At 40.0% G+C, this 18654-nt stretch overlaps 1 protein-coding gene across 1 annotated transcript in view; it reads left to right on the top strand.

The window, feature by feature from the left end:
• Nucleotides 1-17292, top strand: part of Erp44 (endoplasmic reticulum protein 44) — a 90847-nt gene extending 73555 nt beyond the window's left edge. The window contains exons 11-12 of the mRNA XM_055605323.1: nucleotides 12711-12813; nucleotides 17063-17292. Of these exons, the coding sequence (XP_055461298.1) occupies nucleotides 12711-12813; nucleotides 17063-17164 (205 nt within the window). The 3' untranslated portion in view covers nucleotides 17165-17292. The remainder of the gene's footprint in view (nucleotides 1-12710; nucleotides 12814-17062) is intronic.
• The last annotated feature ends 1362 nt before the right edge of the window (nucleotides 17293-18654 follow it).

The following is an 18654-nucleotide window of genomic DNA, read 5'->3' as shown; positions in this document are numbered from 1 at the left end:
TTTCTTCATATATGAGGTAAGATTGACAGTAACACCTAGTGAGAGTCCTGTGGAAATGAATGAACAGTGACGGCTGTTTGATAAGCCGTTAAGTTGTAACAACTTATAGTGGATGTTTGTATTTTAAATAATAAAGTATGTCAAAGGTCATTTTAATTTCTACTTATATTCAAAGAGTATCATATAGCCTGTCAATTCATCTAATATTTTTCTAGGTCTTTTAAATAACTGTCATTATGCTAGGTATCAAGTGTTTTAATTCTGCTATAACTGGGTCTTCTGGAGCCTTGGGCTGGCCCATTGCGTGGCAGGGGGTGGGACTTTAGTCTGTTAGGGATGGTCTGTGGATGTTGGCCTGTCACCTGGAACCACTGGGCAGGTTTGGAACCTGAAGTCTGGACTGGAGGCTAAGGAGTATGCAGTTGTCAGCATAGATCTTATGCTTACAAAGTAGCCTGAGCTCAGAGTTGTTCGTAGGAAATAATAAAAACCAGAGCAGAGGAGCTAGAGAGACGACCGCAGGTGCTCTGGAGGAGGACCTGGGTTTGATTCTCAGCATGCAAATGGTGGCTCACAGCCATTTGTAACTTTCTTCTGGCTTTCTGTAATACACAGACACACATGCAGACAAAACACGTAAAGACATAAACTATTTTTTTTTTTTTACGAAAATAACTAATGTTTAGCTTCTTTAGGTCTGTAGATGGCTATCGTATATTATATGGCTGATACCTACTTATAAGTGAGTGTGTAGCACGCCTGTCTTTCTGTTTCTGGGTCACCTCACTCAGGGTGATCTTTCCTAGTTCCATCCATTTGCCTGCAAATTTTATGATTTCTTTGTTTTTAATAGCTGAGTAGTGTTCCATTGTATAGATGTACCACAATTTCTGTATCCTAAGGAGGACTCTAGGGAGGATGCTTAAATCTCATTCAGAGTGGCAAACTAGACACCAGAGGCGGTGGAAGAGAGGAAACAGGATGGGAGTCTACTATAAGAGGGTCCTCTGAAAGGATTCACTCAACAGGGGATCAAAAGAAATGCTGAGACTCACAGCCAAACTTTGGGCAGAGCACGGGGAGTCTAATGGAAGAATGGAGTGGGGATAGAGGGACATGGAGGGGACAGGAGCCCCACAAAGAGACCGGTAAATCTAAAGGATCTAAGCCTAGGGATTCCTGCAGAGGCTGATGCAACAACAGAGAACCGTGCATGGAGATGACCTGGACCCCTGCTCACTTGTGTCCAATTGGCAGCTCAGTCTCCATGTAGATTTCTGAGTGAGGGGAGCAGGAGCAACCTTTATCATGAACTCGATTGCCTGCTCTTTGATCATTCACCCCTGATATTTCGGCCTTGCCAGGTCAGAGAGGAAGAGGATCCAGGCAGCCCTGATGAGAATTAGCAAGCTGTGGGCAGATGGCGATGGTGGAGAACTCCCTCTTTCAGTGGACTAGGGGAAGGGGATAGGGGGAAAAAGGAGGGGGGTTGAGAAGTGAGGGATTTGAGGGAAGGGTCTTCAATCGGGATATATAATGAATAAATTGTGAAAAAAATAAAAATTAAAAAATAATTAGAGAGAAACAAATGACTTTAAAAACAATACAATGTGAATGGAACAAATTTTTGGAAAGATAAATTTAAAAGCCTTTAGCTTCTTTCCAAAAGAAAGACTCAAGTAAATAAAATCAGAAATAAAGGAGACATTATAAATTATGTAACAGAAATAAAATGGATAAGAGGCTGCTTTGAATAATGTGCCAACAGATTAAAAGAAGAAATGAACAAATTTACGAGGTGAATCATGAATAAATAGAATTTTTGTTTCTTTAATGATGGACTATGACCTGGAAGCATAAGCTAAAATAAACTCATTTCTCCCTCAATTTGCTTTTGGTCATTGTTTTGTCAAAGCAACAGAAAGCAAACCAGAATAATATCCAAAGGAAATTAAATCAGTATGTCAAAGTGATATGTGCACTCCCATAATTCACTGCAGCATCATGTGCATCAGCTGAAATATGGAATACTATTCTGTCAAAGTAGGGAGATCCTGTCATTTGTGACAACATAGATAACTGGGGGAAATAATATTAAGTGACATAACATGGGCACAGAAAGATAAATTGCATGATTTTACTTTATGAGTAAGATAATTATATGATCATTATGAGAGTGAAATGATATTTAGCTCAAAGAAATGAGAGTACAATGGTGGTTACCCAAAGCTGAAAAGGAATTGAGAAAGGAACACGTACAGAAGACTGAGGAAGAATTTCGTCTCATCTTTGTGATGAAATATCTGACAGAAACTACAGAGAAAGGATTTATTTCATAGTTTCATAAGGCTCAGGCCATGGCCACCTGATCTCATACACCTGGCAAGGTTGTCACGACAGTTGCAATAGATAGCAGGAAGCTCTGGCCTCCTCTCAGACAAGAAGCAGAGAAAGGAGTGGACTTGGGTTCGGGTAAAGCAGCCTCCAAGGGTGCAATCCCAGCACCTACTTCTCTGCCTAGGCCCCTGGTCTCCTAACACTTTGCAAAACTCTGCCATCTCCTAGGACCTAAGCATTCAAATCCTGAGCCTATTTGTAACATCTCATTCTCAGACCTAACAGAGGAGCAGCAGAATACAAGAATCGCATGGTTATTAATCAAGTAGGGAGTAGTGCAAAAAGAAGGGAGTACTTAACTACAAGCTAGAGATGAAGAAAGGTGAAGACAAGAAATGAGTGCCCATGTATAAGGTAGAGATAAAGCGTCTGTTAGAATCGACAGAGCTGGTATTGCAGTAAGTTGCAAGTCAAAAAATAGAAGCTCTTGTAAGAAACATCCCTATAAAGTGGAATAAATGAGAGGGGTGGGGATAACTACAGAGAGAAATGGGGATTATGCAATTTTAGTTCTTTTGGAGGAAAAACCCAAATATGTTTAAGTGCTTGTGAGGCAGAGTCAAATGGAGTAAAGAGTGATTGAGATGGGGGAGGTGTTGCTGCATGAAGCAAAACATTATAAAGGGGTAAGAAGGAAAGGAAAGGAACTAATAGCCTTCTAGCTTGAAACGGAGTTCAGGAGTGAGGGAGAAGGCAGAGTTTCTTTGTGGGTTGTTTGGGGATGGTGGTGGACTGCAGCAAAAGGTTCTTGAGGTTTCTGTTTCTTTTAACTTAATGTTTTTATTGATTATTTGGAAATTTCACATAATTCACCCCTATTCCATTCACTTCCCAATCCTCTCAAGTCCACTTCCCGCTCTGATGACCTCCCACAAAACAAAAGAAGAGAAGAAAGGGGAAAAAATGACCAAGTCCATTTTGTGTTGCCCATATACTCACTGGAACATGTGGCCACATGGGACTCCCAGTAGCTAGCGCCTTAAAGATAACTGATTTCTTCTCCTACCCAACCCCTGACAGAAGTCATCAACTGTGAAGAGTATCCTTATCACAGTTTTGGGTTTTTTGGGTTTTTTTTGTTGTTGTTGTTGTTTTGTTTTGTTTTGTTTTTTTGTTTGTTTTTTTGTTTTTTTGTGGTTTTTTTTGGTTTGGTTTGTTCTGTTTTTTTTTTTTGAGACAGGGCTTCTCTGTGTAGTGTTGGCTGTTCTGGAAATTGATCTGTAGACCGGGCTGTCCTTGAACTCGTAGAGATCTGCTTTCCTCTGTTTCTCTAGTGCTGGGATTATAGGTGTGTTCCACCACAACCTGGCCCTTACCACAGTTTTTAAGAGTTCTTTTCAATAGGTTCTTGTTTAGACTGTTTCTTTTTCTTTTTTGTGCATGGAGGGGGGTTGTCACAGAAGCCTTTTATGTCTCTCATTCTCAGCTGTGAGTATTGTGGTATAAATAATGTACAAAGACTTTAGTTTAAAGCTTTTGACCGTATCCTGGGGCAGTCTCTCAGCTAGCTTCTAACTTAACTGGACTTCCCAGCCTGCATCCTGCCACATGGCTAGCTCTTTACCTTCCTGCTCCACTCCAGCCTTCCTTCTGTTCCTGTCTGTGTGTCTGCTTGCCACTTATCTTGGTCTGTGCCTGCCCGGAGGAAGTTCACCCTCTAATTCCTGCCCCAGCTCTGGGCCATTAGCTCTTTATTATACAAAAAGCCACATCCAGTTTGAACCAATCAGCAGCAAGACAACAGCTGGTTGTCCTTTGAGGGAGGACCAGCATTTACAAATAGAAAACAGGTGCTGGGCCATAGAAATTACAATAACAAAATCCTGCTAGCCCTTAGCTCTCTTCAGCCCAGAATTAACAATTGAAAATACAAGGACACACCCTCTCAATGTGAGGGAAGGTCATCCATACCACTGCAAAAGAAGCTTCCATACTCTTTATAGTCTGCAGTGTTGTGCCCCATTTGCGAGACTCCAGAAGACCACCACCAGGAGTTGAGTCCCTTGCAAAACATATGAGGATCTTTTTATTACAGTCTGCAGCTTGGGCTCACACACTCTCACCGCCGAAGTGGTGAGAGCCAAGAGCCCCCTGCTCAGGTTAGTTGGGTGATTTAGAGAGTCCGGTCCTTCCCAGCATGCTGAAAGCAGGGGGATTCCTGCCTGGCAAGCATCTATTGGTTGAAACACAAAAGGGGTTGTTTCATTTTGAATTGATTGGCTATAGGAAGGCCCCCAAACCATTAATTGTCTAACTTCCCTTGTTTTGGCTGCCCTAAGGGAGAGGGGCTGGTTTCCTAGCAACTGTATCTTTAGTGGGCAGGAAAGAATGCAGTAAGGCTAGTTCTTCCCTGAAGATGGCTGGACATATCTCCATTTACTGGCCTCTGTTCAGGCTTGTACTTAAACTTTAAAACAATGCCCACTGATTTTTAAATCTTTAGTCTCTCAGCAGCAGCACAGATCATGGACTTCTCCATGGTTTCTGGATTACAACACAGACAACAGCATCACCTTCTGTAGTTTTACCATTCTCTCCTTCACATCTGGTTCTGTTCCACCATCTTTCTTGCCAATTTCTTGAGTCTGCCTTTTAACAGCATCTTATGGACCTGCCCTTCTCTAGTTTTTTTCAGGGACACTGTGGGCTCTACAGATCCCTCTGCTGCCATCTACTCTCCTTTCAGAGCCCCCATGGGTCTCTCAGGCTCCACAGAGCTGCCCTGTGGTGGTGGGTGCCGCCTTAGATGGCAGCCATGCTTGAGGTTTTCATCCTTGATGATGGCTTGTTTCTGGATCCAATTCTTCCTAGTTCTGATTTTTCCACACTGGCTCTTCCACCCACTCTAGCAGCTCATAGATGGAATACATGTTGGGATGGACCAACCTGAAACACTGGATGTACAGGATGACAGCCAAGTTGTTGGTCAGTTGCTTGTGGTGGATCTTGTGGTAGCCTGAAGTTCCTTTTTTAATTTAAGTTAGTTATTCACTTTACATCTCAATTGTAACCCCCTTCTTCCTCTCCTCCTAGTTCTTCCCCTCTGTTTCTCCCTAATCCCCTTATCCCCCTTCCTCTTCCCTTCAGAAAAGGGGACACCCATGCCAGCCAACCACCCCTGAACCCGCCCCAGTACATCCAGTCTCATCAGGACTGTGTGTACTTCCTTTTTTACAGTGTTCTGCCAGGGTGAATTGATCCAAAGGCATGCAACAGAGACCATGTCAGAGACAGCCCCCAAGCCCCTTTCTAGGGGTCTCACATGGAGGCTAAGCTGCCCATTATTTATGTATGTGTAGAGGGTCTAAATCGAGTCCATGACTGGTTCCCCAAATTAGTTGGGACTGTTGATCTTCTTGTGGAGCTCCTGTCCCCTCCAGGTCATTCTATCCTCCTCCCTACTCCTACTCTTCTACAAGGCTCCTACACTCCACCCAATGTTTGGCTGCGGGTCTCTGTTTGTGTTTTGATTTGTTGCTGGGCAAAGCCTCTCAGAAGACAGCCATGCAAGGCTCAAGTCTGCAAACATAGTAGAGTGTCATCAGCAGTGTCAGGGGCTCTCTCTCATGGAGTGGGTCTCAGGTTGGGTCAGGCATCGGTTACACATTCCATTGATCTCTACTCTGTCTTAATCCCTACATATCCTGAAGGCACAGTAAATTCTATAGGTGGGTTGGTACTTCCCTGTCTCTACCAGAAGCCTTTTTTAACTGGCAAGTGAGATCACCTGCCGAGAGTGAGGAAATCAGACCATTGCGAGAGCAAGGCTGTGTTGGATTTGAATGCAAAGTAGCTTACTTTGTGGCCCATTTTTCTATCATCAAGGCATGTTAAGACAAAAACCATATCACATAGAGGCTACTCAGTAGTGTGAGCATTTACAGTCAGGTGAGATCTAGCCACCCTACCTACTTGTCCCTAGGTGTCCCTTCCCCAAAGACTGCATGCTCAAGATGAAAGGAGCTTTCAGAAAGAGAACACTAATGCCTGGGCTTCCTACAAACTCACAGTCAGTGTCTTAGTTGGTGTTCTGTTGCTGTGGAGAGACTATGACCACAGTAACTTTTATAAAAGAAAACATTAAATTGAGACTTGGTTACAGTTTAGTCCATTGTCATTGTGATGTTTGAGGAAAATGGGGACATGTAAGCAGACATGGTACTGGAGAAGTAGCAAGAGTTCTTAAACTGGATCAGCAATCAACAGGAAGAGAGAACCACTGGGTCTGTCTTAAGCTCTGACAACTCAAAGCCCATCCCCATTGGTATACTTCCCTCAGTAAGACCACACCTCCTAATCCTTCTAAGTACTAATCCTATCAGCTACTCCCTGATGACTAAGCATTCAAATATATGAGCCTGTGGGGGACCATTCTTATTCAAACCACCATAGGCTATAACTATAATTAGCTCAGAAGTGCTTCCTGGCCAGTGTGTCATTTTTATGAAGTTCATCAGCACACCTCATAACTTCTAGTTGTGGATAGATGTGTGTGTGTGTGTTTATACTTTTGATCTGTTTTTAATGAGAAACTCACAGCCCTAACTATCAAGTTGCAAATTATACTTAGAAATCAAGAAGATGCTGACCTTGGTTGGGCCTGCAAGTCAACATCCAAACCATGCTCAGCTTTTTAATTTATTTTTATTTTTTATTAAATTCCTGTGGTTGTTATGTTACATGTTGTGGTAACCCTCTAAAGGACTTCACCTTGCTTAAGCACTGTCCTTCTCTGAAGTCAAATTAACACTGGCATTTTGAATCTCATTTTGGTGTCTGATTCCTGAAGAACCCAAATAAGCACTAGCAATCATTGTTGTTTTAAAATAATATTTATTTTGCTTTTATTTATGTGTGTCTGTGTGTGCCATGTATGTGAGGGTATGTTACAGGTAGTTATAAGCTCCTGGAACTCAAATTCAATTCTACTATGGAAGAGCAGCAAGAACTATTGAGCCATGTCTTTAGCACTGTGTTCATAGTCTTTTCACCCCACCCATCCTTTTATTCCCCAACTATAGCCTTTTGGACCAGTAGATGGGCTGTTGAAGTAGAGCTAATCTGTCAGCTAGTGGCGTGCTATGCCTTGGGGAAAGGAAAAAGAAAAGCATATCTAAACCAATAGGACTCTTCAAAGAAATCTGGCAATGGAAAACAATCTTCTCTGTACTGCAAGTGGCACACCCCTTTAATCCCAGCAGTCATGAGGTAGAGGAAGCAAGCGGATATGAGTTTGAGGCCAGCCAGTTGTACAGAGCTAGTTTGAGAACAGCAGGGCTAGACAAACCCTTTCTCAAAAAACCAATAACAACAATAATAATAATGCATTTGAAGTTCTTTGAAATAATTTGCTTCTTTAATTTCTTCCTTAGCTGTCTAATTTCTCCTTCTAAGCACTGTTCAGTTCCTGCTAACAGTTTTTAATTGGGGAGGTGGTACATGCTGTGAGAACTAAGAGCTAAGCCTACATGAATAGATTCTAGTATTTAAAACCAATAAAGCATGCAGCAAGGTGAATATGACACATTTAATGGCTTATATAATTATTATTGTGCTGCCTGGTAATTAAAGCTAAAATGATAAGCAGTCTCCATAAATTACTGTCATTACTATTACTTGTACTTAATAACTCAGCATTTCTGGAGTCATCTGGCAGAAGTGATTGTAGTAAGGGATGACTTATAGGCACAGTCCATGCTGGCTGGAGGTGGAGACTACCAGCAGGACACTCATCTTCTTTTTAGAGAAATTCAATCCCCTTGAAGTAAAATGACTTGCAAGTTCACACAGATATTCAGTGGTGAAACTATTAAAACTATATTAAAACTATTGGACTCTAGAGTTCAAGCTCACAGTACTACATACAAACAGTGACATTCCCAGTACTTGTAAAAGCAGAGGAATTGTTGGTGTTTGAAGAGCTAGAATTTCCCAATGACAAAAATTAGATCATAGCTCTGTGAGCCCTTGGATTTTTGTATTGTTTGATCAGATAAGTTTCCCATCAACTTGAAAGGAATAGATTGTATATAAAGATGGAAGAGTGAGGGTAATTTCAAGTCCAGGTAATAATATCAGGCTGCTGTTCTGCAGCCTGAGAAAAATTATATAAGACTGTGAAAGGACAATGAAGAAAACTTAACTGTCTTTGGGATTAGAGAGATGGTTCAGAGGTTAAAAATACTTGCTGCTTTTTCTTCCAGAGAATCTGAGTGTGAGTCCCAGAACCCATGACAGATGGCTCCAAACCTCCGTAGCTCCAGCTCCAGGAGCTCTAGTGCCTCTTCTGCCTCTGCAGGCACCTGGCACACATATGCACATATGTAAATACACATACATACAGAAAAATTGTCTTTAAAACTAGCTGGTGAATACATTCTCTGAAGTGTTTATAACTGTCAGAAGTTTCAAGTGAAAGGAAGGAAGACAGCAGCTAGACAGATTGCAGGCCATTCCTTCCAGGCTTTTGTTACTTCCTGACATACCTATCCCCAAATGGATAGAAGTACTCTTCTCCAGATGTACTCTTCTCCAGACTACATCTTCTCCAGAAGATGATGAAATCCCCAACTCTGGGCTCCCCGTCAATTCACCCAAAACACCAAAACACAAAAAAAAATTATTATTGTGATTCCTTAAGCTCAGTGGCTCCCATTTTGGCAGGGAGGACGGGTGCAAGCAAAATAGCACAAAAAGCAATATAAAACAAGGCCATAAAGAAGACTGTCCACTAAGTCTAGAGCCACCTCCTAATCTTGGAGGGTTTACGCTAGAACAACATGGAAGTTCAAAGAATTCAAGATACCTAGAAGAAAATATCGTCAGGTTTGCTATCTAGGGAGCCTCCCATGTAAAGCTTTGACTAAGAAAGAACATGGTTATTGGTGGAGCTAGCTCTTGTCCTTTCCCCTTTCTCCCGTGTTCTGCTTTTTTTCTTGTGAGACTCACAGTTGAGCCTGAGGTTCCTGCATGCTAGGCAAATGCTACATCACTAAACTGCACCTTTAGCCCTATTTTTCCTTTTTTAAATTTTGAGGGAGGATCCTGTTGTCCAGTGCTGGCTAGAATTTGTGGTTCTCCTGCCCCAGCCTCCTAGCTGGGAGCACAGGCTTACTTTATCATGCCCACCCTGATAAAACTTCTTAAAAAGCACATTTTCTTTGTCTGATACTGTTTTTATTATTATCCCTTGTTAGTAAGTTGGCTGGGCTAAGTGAACATCTTCATACCAAGAAAGAATTTTCTCTAATGAAAAATTAACTTAAAATTTATCATAGAGCTAAGTGGAAAATGATAACAAACAAAATTCTTAGCAATCAGGGGAAGATTGAGTTCTGGGAGCATCAGAAACACTTAGAAAGAATGATGTTGGTTTTCATCAAGTTATAAACCTTTGTTCTGTGAATGATACTGTAAAAATATAAGCAAAATACAGAGATGGCAACTCAGCACACAAGCAAGGTGCCCAGGGTCATTACATAGTAAAGAAATGCAAGTTAGCATCACAGCAAGATGCTGCTCTGTATCCTTCAGCTGCCAAAGGTGAAATGGCAACAGTACCCTGTATTCACAAGTGTGTAGATCAGCCACAGTCTTGAGGCACACTCATACAGTTTGACAGTTTCTTTGCGAAAGTCAAGTATATATGTAGCATCTGTCCCAGTGTCTGTTGTAGAATATAAAGTTCATACAGAAATCTGTGCACATATATTTGTCGTAGCATTGTGTCTGATCACCAGAATTGTGACAGAATCTAAATGTCCTTGACCAGATAAATAAGTAGACTTATGTATTCCTCAGTGGAATACTATTGTGCCTTGCAAGGTGAGTGAATGCCAAATGTATGTTAAAACGGAAAAACTATTCTTGCGATTATATGTTATTAGTGTGTGTATGGCATAGGATCAGCAAACACATAAGTGGTTGCCAGGGAATAGGAGGAAAAGAAGACCCAAGTGCAGAGAGGTGCTGGAGATCACACTTGTTTTGCAGAGATGGTAGGAAGATGCTGTACATTTGTTAAGACTTAGAGAACTTAGGCTGAGCACTGTGCTTAGTAATTCCAGCATTCAGTAGGCAGTGGCAAACAGATCTGTGAGTTCAAGACCAGCCTCGCTATATGCTAAGGCTCTCTCAAAGCAACAGAAGTTACAGGATTTAAGCTTAAAAAAGAGAGAGAGAATCGTTTGTTGTGCTTCAATTTTTTAAGATAATAAACCTACTGCCTACCTTGTGCATTGTCAGAGGGAGGACACAGTTTACTCTATGTGTTTCACTGTGTCTAAAAATAAAGCATTATAAACAAGTTTGGAGAGTGCAAGAGATATATTTAGTGTTCCAATTAAGAAAATTGTAGCCGAAAATAGGAAAATAGGGTTTATTTATTGTGATAGTCTTGCAGATTGCCACACTGTCTTCTAACAATTTATTGCCCATTCACTTTATCAATTCCTAATAGTGGTTTCTGAGTGCATGCTAGCTAAGAGTTCTTCCTTCTGTAATCCCTCTGCTTCACATCATTGTCCAAGTCTGCCCTCCTCTCTGGCCTTGGCTTTGTGCTCACAGCTCTTTCTGCCCTCTTATCTAATGACGAAGGGAATGTTCAAGTCAGGGGAAAGCTTGTCCTGACTATTCTCGGTGTGTCATGTTTAGGATTTACTCATTGATAAGGTATTCCTTGACCAGCAGTGGCTCTCATGGTCTCGGGAGCTTGTAACAAACCAGCAGAATTATCTCAGGCGGATACAACATTCCAAGTGTGTGGCTTGAATTTTATACTTCAGCATTTTACTGTGGGGTGACAGGACATGATGTCAGAAGAAATGTAAATTGATCTCCTCTCAGTGTTTATCTGTGGTGTATGTGCAATTACTTCTGCACCAGAGAACCCTTGCGAGGCATTCTGTCAATACAGCTACCTGACAGTCATTTGTATTTGTAAACTGTGCATTTGGCACCTGCTGGTCTCTATTGCATTGAAGCTAGTGGGGAGCCAGCATGGTGTACAATGAAGTTATTGGTTGGTACTGCTCAGTGGGAGTTATTGAAGGGGGAGAAAACCACTTCCAGGACCTCAGGATGGAATTAAAAAAGAAAAAAATACATAAAAACTAGTACTGTTTACTTCTTGGCCAAGAAAACAAAATAAAAACAAAAATATGTAAAAAGTCAGGCTGTTGTACCCACGGAACTAAAATATATATGGAAATACATTTCAATTTTCATATTAATAGAAAAAACAATAGCTTTCTATTTGAAATATATATTGAATGTTCTAAAGCACCAAAATCACTGTAGAAGGCATATAAAGAAAATCATTCAGTTTCTGAGAAACTGTAGATTAAAATTCAGCTGTTAATTATCAAATTAGCAAATCAACTTCAGTTTTTAAAAAATTATGTTGACAAAGACTTTAGAATGCAAATCAGTGAATAACAAAAATTGATTGGTCTTGTAGATATCATTGGTTCCTACTTTATTGGATACACCTCAAGTGCATAATTCCAGAGTCTTTGTAAGGCTGCTTTGCTTAGCATAGTCTGGACCACCTCCAAAGAGGGCTCTACTCCAGGTTACAGCTTTTGAGAACACACAGGCTCTTGCTGGGTTCAAATGCTGTGAGACATTGAGTGGCACTTTCTAGTGTTCTGCTTATAGAACTGAATTCATTTACGTGATTATGCTCTAGTGATATTTTTTCCCTTTTAATCACAACATTTTTAGTGTGGCTTTGTAGGATATAGGTTTTTTGTTTTATGTATATGTGTTTGCCAGTAAAAGAATATGAATTCACATACACACACACAGTCAAACATACTCACCCCCTGTAAGTATCTACCAATAAAAGCTGGTAAAATACATTTTGGATATAGCATCTTGATAGCGTTGTCTCTGTTAATGGTAAGTATAGAAAAATTTCTACAAAACTAGTGCAATAATTAGAACAAGGGGACTGAAGAAGTAGCTCAGCAATTAAAAGCCCTTGCTGCTCTTGCAGAGGATCCAGATTTGGTTTCCAGCACCTATCTGATGGCTCATCCTGTAAGTCCAGTTCCAGGGGCTATGATGTCTTTTCTGGCTTCTGCAGACACTAGGCACTAGTGCCAGTATATACGTGCAGGTACTCACACATAGACATAAAATAAAAACTAAAAACTTAGAAACAAAACTAGTATCTAGTTGCTTATAATAGCTGTGGTAGGATTGGTGGGATTATAGTAAAATATTTCTTTACAGCACTATGAAGTTGGTAAACTAGAGATCAGGGGTTTTTTTGCAGTTGAAGCTAAATAATTATTTGCCTTTGGTTTTAGAATTCCTGGAAAACTCAAGCAGTTTGTGTTTGACCTACATTCTGGAAAACTGCACAGAGAATTCCATCATGGACCTGATCCAACTGATACAGCCCCAGGAGAGGTAGGACTCATGTGTTCACCAGTGGGTACTGTCAGGCCTCAGAAAAGCTGTAGAGTTGTATCTGATTTCTCAGTCATCTAACCTAGGGTGTCTGAGTATGATTTCTGTGGAACATGGCCATACAGGGTTAAATACTGTTGGCTTCAGACAGAAGTAAGAAGTAGGACTTGGGAGAGTAGATGAGCAAACAGATCAGTGGATTCCAGATTCAAGCTTGCTTTTGTGGCAGGGCATGTACCCTCATCATAAAGAAAGTAATGGCTTGGTATTTTACTCATTCTAAGACTCTTCACAGATGCAGTATTGATAATGTTCAAAATTTAGGACTCGATGCAGCTTTCCCATTTGATATTTGAATGCTTTATAACTTTTTATCAATACTTTATATTAGCTTTTATTCACAAATAAATTCTCAGTTGACATGTTATTATATAGATTGATGAATAATAGGTAGATAGTTTCTCAGAATGGATAGATACATAGATTTTTTTTCAGATTTTTTTTTATTCTTTATTAATTACACTTTATTCACTTTGTATCCCCTTTGTGGTTCCCTCCCTCCTCCCGTCCCAATCCCTCCCTCCACCCTCTGCATGCATGCCCCTCCCCAAGTCCACTGATAGGGGAGGTCTTCTTTCCCTTCCTTCTGATCCTAGTCAATTAAGTCTCATCAGGAGTGGCTGCATTGTCTTCTTCTGAGGCCTGGTAATGCTGCTTCCCCCTCAGGGGGAGGTAATTAAAGAGCAGGCCAATCAGTTCATGTCAGAGACAGTCCCTATTTCTATTACAATGGAACCCACTTGGATACTGAACTGCCATGGGCTACATCTGTGCAGGGGTCTTAGGTTATCTCCATGCATAGTCATAGGTAAGCATAACCAACAGACTACAAGAGATAGAAGAAAGAATCTCAGGTGTGGAAGATACAATGGAAGAAATAGATGTATCTCTCAAAGAAAATGTTAAATCTAAAAAATTCCTGCCACAGACCATCCAAGAAATCCAAGACAACATAAAAAGACAAAACCTAAGAATAATAGGAATAGAGGAAAAAGAAGATCCCCTCCTCGAAGGCCCAGAAAATATTTTCAACAAAATCATTGAAGAAAATTTCCCCAACTTAAAGGGGAGGCCAATAAAAATACAAGAGTCCTACAGAACACCTAATAAATTAGACCAGAAAAGAAAATCCTCCTGTCACATGATAATCAAAACAGTAAGTATACAGAACAAAGAAAAAATACTAAAAGCTGCAAGGGAAAAAGGCCAAGTAACATAATGGCAAACCCATCAGAATCACACCTGACTTCTCAACAGAAACTTTATAAAAGCCAGAAGAGCCTGCACGGATATCATGTAGACCCTAAGAGAACACAGATGTCAGCCTAGGCTACTGTACCCATCAAAACTCTCAGTCCTCATAGACGGAGAAAACAAGATATTCAACGACAAAAACAAATTTCAACAATACCTACGCACAAATCCAGCATTATAGAAGATACTAGAAGGAAAAATACAACCCAAGAAAACTACTTTCAAGAAAACACAGGAAATAACCTCACTACAGCAAAACAAAAAGTAGCCAAACACACAAACACACTACCATAGCTAACATCAACATCAAAGGATCTAACAGCCACTGGTCATTAATCTCCCTCAACATCAATGGACTCAATTCTCCAATAAAAAGACACAGACTAACAGAATGGATGCGTAAACAAGACCCAACAATCTGTTGCATACAAGAAACACACCTAAATCACAAAGATAGACATTACCTGAGAGTAAAGGGCTGGAAGACAGTTTTCCAAGCAAATGGATCCAAGAAGCAAGCAGGAGTAGCCATTCTAATATCTAACTTTCAACCAAAATTAATCAAAAGAGATAGAGAAGACCACTTCATACTCATCAAGGGAAAAATCCACCAGGAAGATATCACAATCCTGATCATCTATGCCCTAAATTCAAGGGCACCCACATTTGTAAAAGGATACATAGATTTTAAAGACTGAGAATTTTGTTATTTCTACTTTGTAACATTTGTTTCAAGTAATTTCTATGTCTCTGTTCTATGAAAGAGCCCTAAATTTGCATTTTAATGTGTTATTATTTATATCACATCTCTGACCACAAAACTAAGAGGGAGATTGTAAAAGTATCCTTTATTGACTTGATATAATTGTTGTCTTGAAGGTTCACAGCCTCTATCTGCTAACCTAGACCTGCCTAGTCCTGGAAGCCTTTAGCCTCCATACAATCTAATTTAGGCCTAGAATGTTTTAAGCCTCTGAGATTTATTGCTGAAGAAGCTTGTCCTTTCTAGCTCTTTCTGAACTCTGGCTGGCTGGTTCAACACAGTTGTCCTGGCTCAACCTCCTATCTAAGATGACTGATTCAAAGTGGATTCTCTCAGCTTCTGACTGAATTGTTCTACTTAGCCTCAAACTAACTGTAGCAATCTGTTTTAATCTTCTCTTCCCTTCTCAATCTCTGTCTTTACCTGTGTCTAGCTTATTCTCTTTACAAACTGTGTAAAAATGTCCTGGTAAAACTGCCTCCTCCTCTCTGCTGTTCTTTCAAGTAACTTCTCCTTTCTTTCTCTTCTCATGAGAGCTTGGCATATCCAGATTCTGTCAAATCTTTCTCTGATTTGCACTTTGTCTGCCTCTCAGACATTTTCAAATATGGGTGTTTTCTTCTACAAACTAACCTTACCTTCATTGTTTGGGATTAAAGCTGTGTATAAGGGCGTGTCTGCATTCCAGCTAAATCACAGAGACCTAGAAGGGCTTTGGATAGAATCAATGTTGGTGGATTAAAATTCCTCTACAGGAGATGATACACAGTAAACCCCTTCTTGTTTTATATGCTAGGACTTTAATCTACTACTTTGTCCAAAGAACTTGTATTTAGCAAAGAAAAAGAAAAACTGATTTTTTTTTTCTTTACCTTATTTGGGAGACAGATTAAGTTCAAAGTCAAGAGTTCTCTTGATAATCTGATAATATGCTTTACTTGAGAAATGATCATTAAGCTACTATTAAAGGCGGGAATTCTGCTAATGACAGTAATCCAAAGGTAATGATTTTCTTCAGCACATGAAGCCTGCTTAGTACTCTATACCAGCGGTTCTCAACCTTCCTAATGCTGCGATTTCTTAATATATTTCCTCATATTGTGGGGACCCCTGACCATAAAATTATTTTTGTAGCTATGTCATAACTAATTTTGCTACTGTTACAAATTTTAATGTAAATATCAGATATGCAACTGGTCTTAGGTGACCCCTGTGAAAAGGGTCATTCAACCCTCAAAAGTGTCGAGAACCACTGCATTATAGGATCAGGGAAAAGTCTAGTTACTTCTATTGGCCTGATCTATTTCACTTTCCCTTAGACAGTGGACTTTATTTATGTATTTCATTTATTCATATTTTTGTATTTAGAACCAGTTGGGAACAAGATACTGTATGTTTATAGTAATGTAATTGCATCTTGAGCGTGTATCTCAAGCAGAAAGTAACTTACCGAGGAAATGCAGCTGACAAAGTGAGATAGGTAAAGGTACCTACCACCGTCTGTTGTCACGGGCGCATGCTAATCTGTGTTAGACTGTCCAGTGTGCACCATGTGCTGTCCACTGCAGGGACTGTTACAGTGAAGTCAGGCTTGCTCTTGAGACACTGGCAGTGTGAAAAGTGTTGCCCTCAGAACTCAAGGAAATCTTTATAGTTTCATTGTGTATTTTGCCAACTGTTGACGCGTAAGTATCAAAGAAGTTCATTGTATTATGGAGTGTTTTCCTCATCTCAACCAGGTTTTACTGATTAATGGCATCTAGATAGTTGATAAATAGCAATTTTATTAACAGTCGAGGTCTTTTGAATCAAGGCACTCCCTCTTAGCAGTCATTTGTAAAAGTGAAGGGTTAGGATCAAATAAGTTGTGCTGCCTCTATGGGATTCTCTAGGAAGCAATGGGGATTCAGTGTTTCTTGTCTTCTATACCTCAGTAACTGTGACAAGCCCAGAGTCAGTGGTGCTGTGGCAGCCGTGCCTTGGACAGTATGAGTTAGAGACATCTGAAGTGAGGAAACAAGAAAATACACTTACCTCTTGACTTTGGCAAACACCTTTCCTCTTTTATTTATTAATAAACAGGTAATTATAAGGCCACTGCCAGTTATGAAATAGTAAAGTATAAGTCCATAAAACATTTTGAGATGAAGATTCTTTTCTTTTCTCTTGTAGCAAGACCAGGATGTAGCAAGCAGTCCTCCAGAGAGCTCCTTCCAGAAGTTGGCGCCCAGCGAGTATAGGTACACTTTACTGAGAGATCGAGATGAGCTGTAAGACCTGAGAACACTGCGAGCCTTTCAACAGCAGCGTTGGCTTACATGATGGAAATAGCAAACCTATATTTTCATAATTCTATGTGTATTTTTATTTTGAATAAACTGAAAGAAGTTTTGGGTTTTTAATTTTTTTTCCTCCCCCTGACTCAAATGCATTATCATTTAATACAGCCTCTTTTTAAAAATTTTCCTAGGGTTTAAAAACATAAAATAAAAACCAGAGGCCTATCTCCACTTTAAGTCTGTCTTGTACAGTCTTTATAATGCAAGCAGAAGGTGGCATTGCCAGATGCATACCACACCACTTCAGGGGCAAGAAAACCAGCCTGGTTCTGTGTGATGTATGCTTTTTCTTTCTTCTTCTTTTCACATTATCAATCCTATGGGTATTTTTATTATTACATTTCTCAAAGCTAAGAGTATATATATTCTAGAGATTTGGGAGGGGAATAAATTAAAAATTTCACACCGTTTACTGTGTTGTACTGATTGGTTGGGCATTGCTTATGAGAATTCCATAGTGGTTCTTCTTGGATTCCTAGTGTGTAACTTAAACATACTATGAAGAGGAGGAGAGCCATAAGCCAGAGCATTTGGCAGAATTTGTCCTTATGAATTAAGAAAGAAAAAAATGGAAGTATTATTAAATTTCTACATGTTTGTCTGAGAAAGCAGCATATGGATGGCATTTAAAACTGAACGAATTAAACCCGAAATCAGGAAAGTGGAGACACCAGTGGAGCAGGTTACTAGTGTTGAACTAGAAACTTTTAAGGCTCTTTCTGTCTAGAAATTTCCATTTTCAAAAAAAAAAAAAAAAAAAAACTATTTCAATTACTGTAAGCCTCCTTCTGTCTTTTGTAGTTCTGTTATGTAGATCAAAGGCAAAGCTGTTAAGGAACGTAAGGTTTTAAATTCTTCTCCCTGTGTCAACTATTGAGGACCTTTAGAGGGCTTTCCCCCTCTATCGTCCTTGTTTTCCCAAGCCTGCTGTGTGCAGCCAGAAGGTCCCTGCCAGGCCTCAGTACTGCCAGGGATGAAAGCAGAGGGAGAGGACCCTCTGCATTCTATCAGGAATCCCAGTGCCAGAGGTCAGACAGGCTCTAAATTGGCTTTCCTCAGGGCCTGGGTGTGGTGCTATAGGCCAAGGGTCATTTATCCTTGGGATATAAGTCAGTCCCAGTTTGGGGAGATATTATTTTTAAGCTTAAAAGGTTGACATGTGCCATTATATGTAGTATGTAATATATGTACCATCTTTCAATCCTTTTAAAATAAAATGAATATTTATAATGGATATTTAATAACTGTTATTTTTAAAAATCAGCTTCTAGTACTTAATTATGCATGACTTTGTCCATAAATTCTGTAGTTTTATTCAGAATAATAAATATTAACGAGGTGATAAGGGGCATGTTTAGAATATTTCACCAGACTGTGAGTGGAAAACTAGGACAGAGCTTTCTAGAAGATGGCCTTCATTCTGTC

The sequence above is a fragment of the Psammomys obesus genome, unplaced genomic scaffold (assembly GCF_907164565.1).
Source record: "Psammomys obesus unplaced genomic scaffold, mPsaObe1.curated_primary_1811, whole genome shotgun sequence".
NCBI lineage: Eukaryota > Metazoa > Chordata > Mammalia > Rodentia > Muridae > Psammomys > Psammomys obesus.
The sequence above is the reverse complement of the archived record's forward strand: the minus strand, read 5'-3'. Positions and strand labels throughout refer to the sequence as shown.